Raw genomic sequence first — 16681 nt, 5'->3', positions numbered from 1 at the left:
GAGAACAGAGACAAAAGGAGGAAAGAGAGAAGAGAGAGAGAGACGAGAGGAGAGGAGGATGAGGAGCGAGAGAGAGACGAGCAAAGAGAGAGAGATGAGAGCGGAGAGAGAGAGAGAGGAGAGCAAGAGAGAGAGAGACGAGAGAGAGAGAGAGAGAGAGAGAGAGAGAGAGAGAGATAAGAGACGCAGAGAGAGAGAGAGAGCAGAGAGAAGACGAAGAAAAAGGAGAGTGAGCGGAGGAAGAAGAGCATAAGATGAGAGGAGGAGAGAGAGCAGAGAGAGAGAGAAAGAGCGTTCGTCAGAGTACAGTAGTTGGCCAATGCTCAGGGCAGCCTGGGTTGTTTCACCACCTCCCCGCCGTGTGTGTGTCTCATGACAGCACAGGCACATAGCAGCATAATACCTAGTATCATGTGCACACACAGCAGGGCGCGAAATTAACGAGAGTCCCGCCGTCAAATATTTCCCTGATTACTGGTCGGACTCCCTGATTTGACATTGATGCAGAGTCCGTTGAGACTCCCTGCGAAATTACTGACCATACTGAACTTAGTTCGTTCCAGAGCACGCCTTCGCGGAAATACCGTATTTTTTTCAGCAAATGAGTCAAAGAAAATTTTGCAGACGTGCAACTGCATGAATCTTCAAACAAAATAACACATGCGTTTATATTGTTAATATCTTTAAATTTTGAACTCAGACTGGCGTACTCACTCTTTTGCAGGCGTTTAGGCAGCCTTGCAACTCCCTTGCTTCAAAAGTTAATTTCTACCCCTGCCACACACATACGCCTTTCACTGAAGGATTCCTGGCCGGTGCTGCCGCCGCGTGCACCGAGGAAACGTTCCCATGGCGCCGATACTTACATCTTAGCTTTTCAGCTCCTGCACAGTGCCTGCACACGCGTGCTACCGATGAAAGAAAAACGTTTTCCCAGCGCCTAGGCATTACTTACATCTAGCTTTAGCTTCTCAGCTCCTTTAGCACGCTGCTAGCCACGCGCGTATGGCTACCGAGCGAAACGTTTCACGCCTTGATACTTACATCTAGCCTTAGCTTCTCCAGCTCCTGCACGTGCTGCCACCGCTGGCGCTAACCGAGCGAAAAACGTTCACGCCTGATACTTACATCTTACACTTTAGCTCTCCAGCTCTTGCCCACTGCGGCTCCACGCCGTGGCTACCCCACGAACGTTCACGCGCTGGATACTTACATACTAACTTTTAGCTGTTTTCCAGCTCCTGCACGGTGCTGCCACCGCGTGGCTAACCGAGGGAAACGCTTCACGCGCGATACTTACATCTAGCCTTAGCTATCATCTAGCTCCTGCACCGGTGACCTTAGTGTTGCTCATGCAGCTTATCTCCAGTTCTTGCAGACGATTCTCTCCGCCAAGCTAGCCCGCTGCTCTCCTCCAGTCATGCTGCCCAGCTCCTGCTAACCTGCAGAGACACCTGCGTGTCAGCAGATGGCAAACGCTGACTGGCAAAACCTAGCGTTTTAACTTTCAGCACACTTATTCGCGTCAACATCCTTAATTACCTTAATTACTATCTTTTATTATATTTTTTATATACTTAATATTCTTACATTACTTTAATTACTTAATCTACGTTCGGCCTTAGAATATATAATAGTTCGTTCGAGAACAAGAGTTGCTGGCGGAGGTACGACGGTCAACTACGATGTCATGCGTGATACCAGCCGGTACACACAACACAGACACACACACACACTCCTACTGTTCATACATACCTCTACACTTACAGTCCCCAGAATTTACGACACTCAAGCTGTTTTTTTCAGCATTCTATTAGTTAAACTATCGTATTATATATTCCACATTACTCCGCTATTGCTCTCATGTTATTTGGCGAATTGATGTATTAGTACGTCGATGTATTCAATAGCATATGAGATAACTTGAGGTGATAAATAATTTCTGTAAAAGCCATAAAAGGCAGAATAGTAGTCTAGCAGACGATCTTCTCCTCATACCCTCCCAGCCACATCCCACCATCCTTCCCTTAATCCCCTCTACTACTAGGATGCAATGTAATTGCTGCCATCCCTCCAGGAATCACGTTTTACACGAGATAACGTAATCCATTACAAACGCCCCTGACCGATACCTTACCCCACTATCCACAACCTCTCATCACAGGCGCATACGGCGGAGCACGGCTACGGTCGGCTTCACAGACTACCAACAAAAAACTAACTGCTAACTAAACCGCCAGAGCGACGCAGGCGGGTGCTAGGCAGGCGCGAAGACACACACGTACACGCGGAGCCGATGCCTGCACGCGATACGCGGATGCTGCACAGATGCTGCGCGGATACGGTGCGGATGCGGCGCGGATGCTGCGCGGATGCTGCACGGATGCGGCGCGGATGCTGCACAGATGCTGCGCGGATACGGTGCGGATGCGGCGCGGATGCTGCGCGGATGCTGCACGGATGCTGCACGAATGCGGCGTGGAGGCGGCGCGGATACTGCACGGATGCTGCACGGATGCTGCGCGAATGCAGTGAGCATTGGGATGCTAATCGCACGACTGGCAGCGGGTGACGAAGGGCGAGGCAGAGTCGCTAACACAGACTATGACACGATCATCGCACACAACGCCGACTTTCTATTCTAGACGAAAAGAAAACACCGTGGCAAGGGGGGGATAAAAATGAAAGTAATGCGGCGGACAACAATGCATCAGACAAAGTGTGCGCGCGAGAGAGCGTGTGAGCGCCGAGATGAATGACAGAAGGCTGTTGTTGCTAGGAATCGAATCCAGATGGCAGCACAACTGATGAGAGGCTGACAGTGTGGGTCATGAGGAGAGAGAGAGAGAGTGAATGACACCTACGCTCATGTCCTGTATCAGTAATGGTCCGGCGTAGTTGCACAGTTGCTGCAACAGAACACAGATCTTTGAATATCACATCTCGCCTGACTGGCCGGCCGGCCAACCATCCGACTGTCCGTCCGTCCGACCAACCGTCCGTCCGACCGATCGACCGTCCGTCCGTCAGACCGACCGTCCGACAGCATGCGATAATCAACAAACGCATAGTGTTTTTTTTCAAATGTGACCACGTGAACACATACTAAGCGAATATTTTCGCCGTGGTCGCACGAGCAAATGAGATATCGCTAGGCGGCGCCAGGGATGAACGACAACAGCGTTTGCTAAGACTGCCACCAGCAGAGCTCCCTCAGAGTACCAACTACTAGATTGTCAATTGACAGTAGCAGGGAAAACCCACCACGAGGGGATATTAGTAAATGATTTGCCTGACATTAAATCTACGCGAGGTGCCATTTTTAAAAACAGAATTAGTATTAACGTTAGTCATAACATGAAGTTTTTCTCCTAGACCGTTCACACGGAACATTGTAAAGTTACGAAAATGAAAAATCCTAGCAAATCGTACCTTTACCTCAATCAAATTCTCTCAAAGGTCTAAGTTAAGACCAATGTTAAGATTAATGCTGTTTCTGACAACGGCCCCCGGGTACTACTAGCAACAACTAGCAGTAACGCCAGATTTCTCACGTCCCAGGCTACGAAGAGACAGCAGCATAATTTACACTGAAGTTCACACCCTCCCATGTCGAGATGTTACTCTGAGGGAAAGCTGGCGACCGAAGCAAGAACAATGCCGATCAAGCGAATAATGCGACGCGTGAATCCGCACGCCGTAAAAAAAACAAGCGAACGACAGCAATTCCGGCGTGAGGGGGAGGGGCCAAGCGTCATCGCAGCATAAGCGAGTAGCAACAGCGAATGTGAGAGCGAACAGAGCAGCTGCCACGAATAAAGAGGGGTTAGGCACATGCCCTACTGCAGGTCCACGTAGTGAGCGTGAGACGTGGCCCCCTACATCACCTGCTCCCCCCCGCCCGCGTGGCTACCCGAGGAAACGTTCACGCGTGATACTTACATCTAACTTTAGCTTTTCCAGCTCCTGCACGGTGCTGCCACCGCGTGGCTACCCGAGGAAACGTTCACGCGCGATACTTACATCTAGCTTTAGCTTCTCCAGCTCCTGCACGGTGACCTTGTGTTGCTCATGCAGCTTCTCCAGTTCTTGCAGACGATTCTCCGCCAGCTGCCGCTGCTCCTCCAGCTCATGCTGCAGCTCCTGCACCTGCAGAGACACCTGGTGTCAGCAGATGGCAACGCTCGACGGCAAACCTAGCGTTTTCACTTCAGACACTTATTCGCGTCACATCCTTAATTACTTAATTACTTATCTTTTATTTATTATTTTTTATTACTTAATTATTTTAATTACTTTAATTACTTAATCTACTTCGGCTTAGAATTTAATAGTCGTGGAGAAAAGAGGTGTTGGGGAGGGTTTACGAGTCAACTACGATGTCATCGTGACTACAGCCGGACACACACACACACACACACACACACTCCTACTGTTCATACTACCTCTACATTACATTCCCCAGAATTTACGACACTCAAGCTGTTTTCAGCATTCTATTAGTTAACCTATCGTATATATATTCCACATATCCGTATGCTCTCAGTTATTTGGCCGAATGATGTATTGTACGTCGATGTATCTACAAGATATTTGAGATACCTGAGGATAAATAATTTCTGGTAAAAGCATAAAGGCAGAATAGTAGTCTAGAGACGTCTTCTCCTCATACCCTCCCAGCCCCACCCACCATCCTCCCTTAATCCCCTTCTACTACTAGGATGAAGTAATGGCTGCCATCCCTCCAGGAATCAAGCGTTTTACACGAGATAACGTAATCCAGGCTTACCGCCCCTGACGCGATACTTACCCCACTATCCACAACCTGCTGCCGATACAGCGCATACTGCGAGCACGGCTACGGTCGGCTTCACAGACTACCAACAAAAACTAACTGCTAACTAAACGCAGAGCGACGAGGGGCGTCTAGGCAGGGCGAAGACACACACGTACACGCGGACCGATGCTGCACGGATACTGCGCGGATGCTGCGCGGATGCTGCACGGATGCGGCGCGGATGCGGCGCGGATGCTGCGCGGATGCTGCACGGATGCGGCGCGGATGCTGCACAGATGCTGCGCGGATACGGTGCGGATGCGGCGCGGATAGCTGCTGCGGATGCGCCAACGCGATGCTCACGCAACTCGCGGCGTGGGAGCCTGCAGCGCAGGATACTGCCACGGATGCTGCACTGGATAGCTGCTGCCGATCGCAGTGAGCATGGATGCTAATCGCACGACTCGGCAGCGGGCTGACGAAGGGCGTAGCAGAGCTCGCCCCTAACACAGACCTATGACACGATCATCGCCCCCCACAACCAACGCCGACTCTTCTATTCTAGACGAAAAGAAAACACCGTTGGCAAGGGCGGCGCGATAAAAATGAAGTAATGCGGCGCGACAACAATGCCATCAGACAAAGTCGTGTAGCGCGGCGAGATGAGCGTGTACGGCGCCGAGATGAATGACAGAAGGCTGTGTCTGCATAGGCAATCGAATCCAGATGCCAGCACAACTGATGAAGAACGGCCTGACAGTGGCGGTCATGAGCGAGAGAGCAGGAGGACGTGCAATGCACACCTACGCTCATGTCCTGTGATCAGTAAATGCCGTCGCGCGTTAGTTTGCACCAGTTGCTTGCAACAGAACACCACCATTTTGAATCATCACATCTCGGCCTGACTGGCGCGGCCAACATCCGACTGTCCTCGTCCGTCCGCACCACCGCTTCGTCGAACGCCATCGACCGTCCGTCGTCAGACCGCACCGTACCGTTGACAGGCTCGCTGCCCGATAATCAACAAACGATAGTGTTTTTTTTCAAATGTGACACGTGAACACATACTAAGCGAATCATTTTCGCCGTTGTCGGCACGAGCAAATGAGATATCCGCTACGCGGGCGCAGGATGGAACGACACAGCGCTTTGCTAAGATCTTGCACAGCAGAGCTCCTCAGTAGTTACAACTACTAGATTGTCAATTGACATGTGCAGCCGGAAACCCACACGAGGGATATTAGTAAATGCATTGCCTGACATTAATCTACGCCGAGGTGCCATTTTTTTAAACTAGAATAGTATTAACGTTTAGTTCATAACATGAAGTTTTTCTCCTAAGCGACGTTCACACGGAACATTGTAAAGTACGAAAAATGAAAAAATCCTTAGCAATCGTACCTTTACCTCAATGAAATTCTCTCAAAGGTTCTAAGATAAAGAACCCAATGTTAAGCATTAATGCTGTTTCTGACAACGGCCCGGGATACTTTACTAGCCAACAACTAGCAGTAACGCAGATTTCTCACGTCCCAGGCTACGAAGAGACAGCAGCATAATTTACACTGAAGTTCACACCCTCCATGTCGAAACGATGTTACTCTGAGGGCAAAGCTGGCGGACCCTGAAAGCAAGACAATGCCGATCAAGCGAATAATGCGACTGCTGTGAATCGCACGCCGTAAAAAAAACAATTTGCCGAACGACAGCAATCCGCGTGAGGGGGCAGGGCCAAGCGTTCATCGCAGCATACAGCGATGTAGCAACAGCCGAATCAGTGAGAGCGAAACAACAGCAGCTGCCACGAATACAAGAGGGGTTAGGCCACATGCCCTACTGCAGCGCTCCACGTAGTGCAGACGTGAGACGTGGCCCCTACATCACCTGCTCCCCCGACCCCACCACCCGCACGCACCGGCCCCCCGTCCGCCACCACCCCCGCCGCCCACCACCCCCGCCCGCCACCACCATGTCATTATATATTTTCCCCTTCCTACATGTTATATATATATATCCCTCCTCATACAAATTGCTGTATATCTCCCCCCTCCTACAAGTCGTTATATATCTCCCCTCCTACAAGTCCTTATATATCTCCTCCTCCTACATGTCTTTATATATCTCCCCCTCCTACAATCCTTATATCATCTCCCCCCTCCATACAAGTCCTTATATATCCCCCTCTACAAGTCTTAATATATCTTCCCGCCTCCTACATGGTCTTTTCATATTATCTCCCCCTCCTACAAGCTCCTTATATATCTCCCCCACTCCTGCCAAGATCTTTATATATTCTCCCACCTCTACAAGCTCCTTATATATCTCCCCTCCTACATTGTCTTTATATATCTCCCCCTCCCCTCTCTACATTGTCTTTATATATCTCCCCTCCCCCACCGATACCCTCCCCCTCCTACATCGTCTTTATATATCTCCCTCCTCCACCTCACAATACCTTCCCCCTCCTACATGTACTTTATTATATCTTCCCGCTCCCCCACGTATACCTCTCCCTCCTCCTACAATGCTCGCTACACACTCCCTCACAGATTCACAGCTCGGCCGCGCGTGCGCTCGACCGACGACCGACCACGTACCGTCGCTCGGCTGTAGTCGCCGACGGCAACCGCTACCTTGATCTGCGCCGACGGCCGGTTATGACGTGACTTGGGCGCCTCGACGTTGCCGATGCATCTCGTTAGTTCTTCAGCTTCTGCCCAGCGCTCTCGGCCGTACGGTGCCGGTTCGAGCCTTCTCTCGCGCGGCGCGACGTAGTTGTCGTACGGCGTACTCGATCGTCACCGATGCCGATTTGTTGAAACTTCGCGTTCTCCGTCCTTCCAAGCTGCGTCACCTTGTCCTGCCAGCTCTTGGACTGTGGGGCGAGGAGAGCGTAGGGGAAGAGGAGGGAGAGATATATGAAGGGGAATGTTACGCGCATCGTTAGTTTCTTGCGTGTTTTTTTTAGTGCTTGGCTTTATTCTACTCTCTCTCTCTCTCTCCTCTATCTCGCTCTCACGCTCCCTCTCTCTTTCTCTACTCTCTCTTCGTCACTGTCTCATCTTATCTCTCTGCGCCACTCCCTTCCTGCTCGCTTCTGTTATCTCTCCTCTCATTATCGTCTTCTCTCGTCTCATCTCCCTCTCTCTCTAATCTGCTGCTTCTCTGTCTTGCTCTCTTCTCTCTCTCTCTCTCCTCTTCTCGTCTCGCTTCTCTCTCTCTCTTCTCGCCTCGCTCTCGCCTTCTCGCTCTTCGCATCTCGCCTCCTCTCTCTCTTCCTCTCTCTCTCTCTCTCTCTCTCCTCTCTCTCTCTATCTCTCTCTCTCTCTCTCACCTGCTCTCGCTCTCGCTCGCTCTCTCCCCACATATATGTATAATGCATTTTCGCAAATATATTTGAATGAAATGTAGTTCATAATATGGACACCACTATTAAGCCATCGCAAAGATATTGCAGTTCGCCACATCTACGCTGACTAGGACGCGACTCGCATTGATGCGACATGTTCCTGTGTTTTTCGTCCGTCAACGGATTGTCACAACGCGGATATGTAGATTTCTTGCTCTCCTCTGCCCAGCGAGATGCATCTCCTCCCTGCTACGAACTCATCAAAAGTCAGCTGCGCCTTGCATCTCTTTGTCTACCTCCTCGTTCTCCTTCTTTTCCTCCTGCTTCTGCTCATTCATTCCTTTCTTCTCCTTCCCCCTCCTCCACAACCGTCTCTGCCGGTTCACGCTGAACACAAGTAAACCCGTGCAACTTCCACGCCACGTGAGTATATACATATATGCTAAGATGCTACGCTACACTGCCTGCCACTAGATGTAGCCAGTATATATATAGTTATACATATATTCGTGTCGGAGATTATATTATGAAACATACCATAAATTTTACTTCGCGCGACGAATCCCACTCTGTTTTAACGCACCACACCAAGCCACGTCCTCCAGGGCGAACACGTCACACTCCGGCAGACGCCCTCATCGCCTGGGCAACAACAAACAAGACAACAGGCGGCTCACCTTCCTTGCAGGCTTGATGTCGGCTCGCGTGACGCACTCGCTGCTTCCCCCGCAGCGGTCCTTGAACGAGCTTCTCGGTATTCGCTTTATTTTGCCAGCTTGCCGGGCTCGAAAGCACTTGCATCACCTATGCGACGGCGCGCGAGCTCCGCTCTGGAGACTGCACGCGCTGGCGTCAGCCTTCTGCGTCGAGCTCGTTGCGGCCCGTGCCGCGTATCTGTCGACAGGCGACTCGGCGAGAAGCGAGTCAGCTCCTCGCTCCTCTATCTGCCGCAACAGGTTCAAAGGGTCATCAGTTTTTCACGCCTACGCGATTTAGGAGCCCGGGACGGTGGCGGTGGGTTTCGTTGCCTGAATACAGCAATTGTTGTAACGTTCACCACGACGATAAGTAATCAGCGATTTGAGCGTGGCAGTGAACGCACAACGCTTTAACTGTTAGTCTGAATGCGACACGCGCGGTGAAAATGTCAGTTTCATCACCCCACTTCCAACAAGTAAGAATCTATATCTTTATTTTTTCTCGATTTTTAAATTGTAACTATTTTTGACTAAGTATCACGTCATTGTTTAAATTTAATTAATATATTCTAAGATGGCTTTTAGTTTAGTGACTATAAATTTTACGAACCAAAAAAAAAAAAAAAAAAAAAAAAATAAAAAAAAAAAAACAAAAAATAAAAAAAAAAAAATAAAAAAAAAAAAAAAAAAAAAAAAACTACATTTTAAGTGATATCTATGTCTTACCATGAGACATATATTATTGTAAATATTATCAATTTCAGTTTTATACTGCCTGATGATATCTTGTTTGCAAAATTTATTTTAATTGTAACGTTGTTAACACTAGTTTTGCAATAAACCTATTATCTATCTATCTATCTATAGTGAGTCGAGTGCTGTGGGTTGTCGTCAAATTGCTCTTGATACAGAATTGTGTTTAGGCTTCACAAGCAATCTGTCTGTGCGTGAATATATCCTGAGCTGAATGCGTAACCGCTCCCTCGATGGGAGAATTCACCTAACAGCCAGCAACAACCGTATTTTAAAGCGATTATTGCGAGAATTTTCCAGTGGTTTCTACACTTTCATGACACCTACCGTTATTGCTTGAGTAACAGCAATTGTCTAGAGTAACAATAAAATGTCTTAGAACCTTCGTATTCACCAAAAACTGCCAGTTTCGAACTACTGGTTTCGAACTAGTTTCGTAAACATTCGTTTTCTGTTATCTTGAACTAGGCGGAAGTGTGGATTAGCTTGTGGCGCCACCGCTTATCTGCCATAGACAAAGCATGGCTCTCTCAAATCATGCACTTGTTTTCAATTAATCACCGACACAAATACAAGTTTACCAATTCTCCCATTAGGCATTGTCGCGACACGATAAAATGCATTGCTGTTAAGATGTGTTCATATCCAATTTTCTATGCTATAACTGCATAAAATCTTAGTATTTTTAATGTTGGCGTAATCAGTAATATTTTCGCTGTCAGGTGAGAATATATTCAGCTATATTTAGTTTTTCTGAGCAAAAATCTCGCAATAGTCATCTTAAGTTTTGTGACAGATTTTTTTTTCCTGACAGAGACACGCACCTTTGTCTTCACTCTCATCAGCTACCTCCCAGTCGAATCGCTGCAGCACAACGCGCATGTCCTCGTCCAACTGAAACGATAACGAGGATTACACACACGTGTCACGAATCAAACAGAAGAAATGTCGAGAGGAACACGGCTATGTTAGAAATGACTCTCATCAAGGCAATGATAATATTGTATACGCTGTATATTTCGCGGTGGTTTAATTTTCGTGAATTTCGCAAACGCGTCCCGTCCGTTTCCCGACCGCGAGAATAACAAGCGCCTTTTTTGACACTTTCCTTGCAGCAGCAGTCGCATATGATACACCCTCTATGAAATAGACACCTGCCTGTAGAAGGACACTTTTCTAGCAGTTCCCTTATGCTGACTGCTATGCACAGGCATGGCCGTACCTGATTCCAGTATCTGTTGACGATGCACATGACGGCGTCGTCTGTCGTCTGCCGTTTCTCCAGCTGCTCGATCCTGTTTCTCAGATCCTCCTCTATCCGACGCCGCTGCTCTAGCCGCTGGGCCAGCTTCTTGTTTTGGAATTGCAGAACTTTAAGGTCCATCTCCTCCTGCGGGGGGGGGGGGGGCAAAGTTAAGCGTGTGCTTTTGTTAGATTTATAATTCAGTGGCGGTGTGACATCCACTACTATTTTGCTTCTATTCTCTGTATGCTGCCTGGCTAACTTTTAAGTTTGACTTGACGACCGGTGTCACGCGCATGCAGGCACGCACAATAGCATCTGTACACTCATGCACACAAGCACAAACACAAACACAAACACACCGAGAGAGAGAGCGGATCGAGAGGCGAGAGCGAGAGCGAGAGCGAGAAGAGAGAGAGAGAGAGAGAGAGAGAGAAGAGAGAGAGACAGAGCAGACAGACGAAAGCGAGGGCTTGGCGAAGAATAAGAGTGAGATACATGAGCAGCAGAAGAGAGATAGAAAAGAGAGAGGGAGCGACGAGCGAGATAGAGAGAGAGAGAGAGAGAGAGAGATAAAGCAAGATAAAAAAAACCAGGGCAAGAAACTAACTGAAGCCTAAACATTCCCTTCTATATCTCTCCTCCCTCTCCCATACCTCTCCTCCCACAGTTCCAAAGCTGCAAGGACAGGTGACCGCAGCTGGAGACGGAGCAGGCTGATCTCAACCATCGCATCGGTGACTCGAGTAACGCGTACGAAAACCTCGTCGCGCCGTGAGGAGAGAGCCTGCGACCGGCACCCTGCGCCGAGGCGCGTGCAGAAGCTGAAGACTACGAGATGCTCGGCAACGTCGAGCGCGCCCAATCACGTCATCACCGGCCGTCGCGCAGATCAAGCGTAGGCGGGTTGCCGCGGCGGACGACCGCGCGCGACGCTGGGGGGGGGGGGTGGCGGGGGGGTACTGGGTACGTGGTCGGTCGTCGTCGGAGGCGCAGACGGCGCGCTCGACTGTGATCTCGTTGAAGGGAGGGTGTGTAGCGGACTTGTGTTAGGAGGAGGCGAGGAGGTATCCGTGGGAGGGCCAGATATATAAAGACATGTCAGGAGGGGGAAGGTATTGTGGGGGAGGGGGAGATATAATAAAGACATGGTATGAGGGAAGGTTATCGTGGGGAGAGGGAGATATAAAAGGACATGTGGAGGGGGAGGGGAGACTATATAAAGACATGATAGGAGGGGGAGGGGGAGATATATAAAGACATGTAGGAGGGGGAGGGGAGAATATATAAACGACACGGTTGTAGAGGGGAAGATCTATAAGGACTTGTAGAGGTGGGAGATTATAAAAGACTGTAGGAGGGGGAAGGTATCGTGGGGGAGAGGGAGATATATAAAGACATGTAGGAGGGGGAGGGGGAGATATATAAAGACATGTAGGAGGGGGAGATATATACAGGAACCTTGTAGGAGGTGGGGATGATATATAAAAGACTTGGCAGGAGTGGGGGAGATATATAAGGACTTGTAGGAGGGGGGAGATATATAAAGACATGTAGGAGGGGGAGATATATAAAGGACTTGTAGGAGGGGGGGATATATAAGGACCTTGTAGGAGGGGGGAGATATATAAGGACATTAGTAGGATGGGGCGGAGATATATTAGCACATGTAGGAGGAGGAGATATATACAGGACTTGTAGGAGGGCGGAGATAATATAACGACTCTGTAGGAGGGAGTAATACAGCAATTTTGTATCGAGGAGGGATATATATATCATAACGATGTAGGCAGGGGACAAATATATAATGACATGGTGGTGGCGGGCAGGGGGGTGGTGGCGACCGGGGGGGGATCCGTGGGCGGGGTGTGGCGGCGGGGGGGAGGCAGGTGATGTAGGGGCGCACGTCTCAGCGCTCACTAACAGTGGACCTGCGTAGGGCAATGTGCCTAACCCCTCTTTATTCGTGGCAGCTTGCTCTGTTTGCTCTCACATTCAGCATGTTGCTAACTGCGCGCCGGATTAATGCTGCGATGAGCTTGCACGCCCCTCCCTCGGGAGACAGCCGGAATTTGCTCGTCGTTCGCGTGTCGTGAGTTGTTTTTTTTACGGCGTGGCGATTCACGCGGGTCGCATTATTTGCTGATCGGCATTTGTTCTTGCCTTCGGCTCGCCAGCATTCTCGCCTCAGAGTAACATCTCGACATGGGAGGGTGTGAACTTCAGTGTAATCTATGCTGGCTGTCGTGCTTCGTAGCGTGGGACGTGAGAATCTGCGTTCCTGGCTAGTTCGTTGCTAGTAGTACCCGCGGGCCGGGTATGTCAGAAACAAGCATTAATCTTAACAGTTGGTCTTGAATTAGACCTTATGAGAGAATATTGATTGAGGTGAAAACGGTACGATTTGCTAGGATGTTTTCATTTTCGTAACCATCTTACAATGTCTTCCAGTGTGAACGGTCTATGGAGAAAAACTTCATGTATATGACTAACGTTAATTACTAAATCTCTGCTTTTAAAAATGGGGCACCCAGGGTCGCGTAGATTTAATGTCAGGCAAATCATTTAAACTAATATCCCCGTCGTGGTGGGGTTTTCCCTGCTACTTGTCAATTGACAATCTAGTTATTTGGTACTCTGAGGGAGCTCTCGCTGGTGGCAAGTCTTGCAATACGCTGTTGTCTTCATGAGACCCTGGCGCGCCTAGGCGATATCTCATTTGCTCGTGCGACACGGAAAAATATTGCGCTTAGTATGTGTTCACGTGGTCAACAATTTGAAAAAAAACACTATGGCGTTTGGTTGTTATGGCAGCCTGTTCGGACGTCGGTCTGACGGACGGACGTTCGATCGTCGGAGTACGGACGGTTGTCGGACGGAGCGGAGCAGTCGGATGGTTGGCCGGGGGGGCGGCCAGTCAGCGCGAGATGTGATATTCAACAGATTGTGTTCTGTTGCGCATGGGGATGGCAAAACACCCGCGCGGACCATTACTGATACAGGGACATGAGCGTAAGGTGCTCATTCACTCTCTCTCGATCTCTCCTCATGACCCACACTGTCAGCTCTCATCGGTCCAGTATGTGGCTTGCCATCTGATTTCGATTGTCTAGCAACAACAGGCCTTCTGTCATTCATCTCGGCGCTCCCACGCTCTCTCGCGCGCAAACAACTTTGTCTGATGGCAGTTGTTGTCGCCGCATTATACTTTTCATTTTATGCGCGCCCCGCATTGGCACGGTGTTTTCTTTTTCGTCTAGAATCAGAAAGTCGAGCGTTGTGTGCGCGATGATGCGGTGTCCATAGTCTGTGTTAGCGACTCTGCCATCGCCCTTCGTCACCCGCTGCCAGTCGTGCGATTAGCATCCCAATGCTCACTGCGCCATTCGCGCAGCATCCGTGGCAGCATCCGTGCAGTATCCGGCGCGCTCCACGCCGCATTCGTGCAGCATCCGTGCAGCATCCACCCGCGCGGCAGCGAGTCCGCGGCGCGCATCCGCACGTATCCGCGCAGCCTCTGTGCAGGCCATCCGCGGCCGCATCCCGTGCGCAGCATCCGCCCAGAGATCCGTCCGCGGCGGCATCCACGCGCCGTCATACGCGTGCACAATCCGCGGCACATCCGCTTGCAGTATCCCGTGCAGCATCGGTCGCGCGTGTACCGTGTGGTGTCTTCGCACACTGCCTAGACGCCCCTCGATCGCTACTGCGTTTAGTTAGGGGCAGTTAGTTTTTGTTGTAGTCCTGTGAAGCCGAACCGGTAGCCGTGCTCGGGCAGTATGCGCTGTAATCGGCTAGCAGGTTGTGGATTCGGTGGGGTAATAATTCGCGTCAGGGGGCGGTACGCCTGGATTAGCGTTATCTCTGTAAACACGCTTGATTTCTGAGGGTGGCAGCCCAATTAGCTTCATCCTAGTACGTAGAAGGGGATTATAAGGGGAGATGGTGGGTGGGGCTGGAGGGTAACATGAGGAGAAAGCAACGTCTTCTAGACCTATAGCTTGCTGCCTTTCAGATGCTTTTAGCCAAAGAAATTATTTTATCCTCTGTTATCTCAAATTATCTTGTCGCTACCATCGACGTACAATACATCAATTCGGGCGCCGGCCAAATAACTGAGAGCCATAACGGATCATGCTGGAATATATATACGACTAGGTTAACTCAAATAGGAATGCTGAAAAGCTTGAGTGTCGTAAATTCTGGCGGAACAATGATAATGTAGAGGTGTATGAAACAGTAGGAGTGTGTGTGTGTGTGTGTGTGTGTCCGGCTTGTAAGTCACGAGTGACATGCACGTAGTTGACATTCAAACGGCCTCCCCAACACCGCCTCTTTTCCTCGTCTCCGACTATTAAATTCTAGCGAAGGAGAATAGATTTAAGTAACTTAAAGTAATTTAACTAACTTAAGTAATAAAAAATAATAAATAAAAAGATAAGTAATTAAGTACTTATAAGGATGTGACGCGAATCAAGCTGTTGACAGTGAAAACGCTAGTTTGGCCGTCGCGCGTTGCCATCTGCTGACACCAGGTTGTGTTCTGCCAGGTGGCACGAGCTGCAGCATGCCCGGCTGGAGGAGCAGCGGGCAGCTGGCGGAGATCGTCTGGGCAAGAACTGGAGAGGCTGCATGGAGGCAAACACAGGCTCACCGTGGCAGCGAGCTGGAGAAGGCTAAAACTAGCTGTAAGTATCGGCGTAGAACGTTTCCACTCGGGTGCCAACGCGGTGGCAGCACCGTGCAGGGCTGGAAAAGCTAAAGTGTAGATGCTAAGTTCAACGCGGGTGAACGTTTCCGTCGGGTAGGCCACGGCGGTGGCAGCACCGTGGCAAGAGTTGGGAGCAAGCTAAGTTAGCATGTAAGTATCAGGGCGTGGACGTTTCCCCGTCGGTTAGCCACGCGGGTGGGCCAGCACGGTGCAGGAGCTGGAGAAGCTAAAGGCTAGATGTAAGTATCCCAGGGCGTGCAGCGTTTCCAGTGCGGTTAGCCACGGGCGGTGGCAGCACGTGCAGGAGCTGGAGCAAGCTAAAGCTAGATGTAAGTATCAGGGCAAAGTGAACGTTTGCCGCATCGGGAGTAAGCCCACGCGTCGGCGACGACTACCGTGCAGGGAGCTGGAGAAAGCTAAAAGCTAGAATGTATGATCGGCGTGGAACGTTTCGTCGGTCAGGCCAGCGCGGTGGCAGCACTGTGGCAAGGAGCTGGAAATGGCTAAAGCTCAGATGTAAGTATCGCGCTGAACGTTTCTCGAGTAGCCACGCGGCGGCAGCACCGTGCAGGATGGCCTTCAGTGGAGGCGTATGTGTGTTGCCAGGGGTCGAAATTAAGCTTTTGAACAAGGGAGTTCAACAGGACTCGCCTACCGCTGGCAAACAGAGTGAGTAACGCGCTCCTGAAGTTCAAAATTAAAGATATTAACAAATGAACGCATGTGCTTATTTTGAAGATTCATGCGCTTGCACGTCTGCCAAATTTTCTGTTGCGACGTTTGCTGAAAAATCGGTAATTCCGCGAAGCCGGCTCTGGAACGAACTAGTTAGTATGGCAGGATTTCCAGGGAGTCTCCAACGACGTTCTGTTCATATGTCAAATCACAGGGAGTCCGACAGTAAATCAGGTGTAATATTTGAGGGCGGGACTCTCCGTTAATTTCGCGCGCGCTGCTGTGTGTGCACATGATACTGGTATTTATGCTGTCTATGTGCTGCTGTGCTGTCATGATGACACACACATTCGGCGCGGGGAGGTGGTGATTACTACCCAGGCTGCCTGAGCATTGGCCAACTTACTGTGAGTCTTGACGAACGCTCTTTTTCTCTCTCCTCTCTCTCCTTGTCTTTCCGTCTTCTCTCGTCTCA

General features: G+C 49.9%; 1 protein-coding gene across 1 annotated transcript in view; it reads right to left on the bottom strand.

The window, feature by feature from the left end:
- Positions 1 to 16681, bottom strand: part of LOC106818150 (E3 ubiquitin-protein ligase BRE1A-like) — a 37155-nt gene that overhangs the window by 17769 nt on the left and 2705 nt on the right. The window contains 9 exon segments of the mRNA XM_014822875.1: positions 1045 to 1092; positions 2286 to 2507; positions 2865 to 2909; positions 4024 to 4149; positions 7411 to 7567; positions 8409 to 8513; positions 8931 to 9070; positions 10400 to 10471; positions 10800 to 10967. Coding sequence (XP_014678361.1) covers positions 1045 to 1092; positions 2286 to 2507; positions 2865 to 2909; positions 4024 to 4149; positions 7411 to 7567; positions 8409 to 8513; positions 8931 to 9070; positions 10400 to 10471; positions 10800 to 10967 — 1083 coding nt within the window.

This window comes from Priapulus caudatus, unplaced genomic scaffold (genome assembly GCF_000485595.1).
Source record: "Priapulus caudatus unplaced genomic scaffold, Priapulus_caudatus-5.0.1 Scaffold2055, whole genome shotgun sequence".
Lineage (NCBI taxonomy): Eukaryota > Metazoa > Priapulida > Priapulimorpha > Priapulimorphida > Priapulidae > Priapulus > Priapulus caudatus.
The sequence above is the reverse complement of the archived record's forward strand: the minus strand, read 5'-3'. Positions and strand labels throughout refer to the sequence as shown.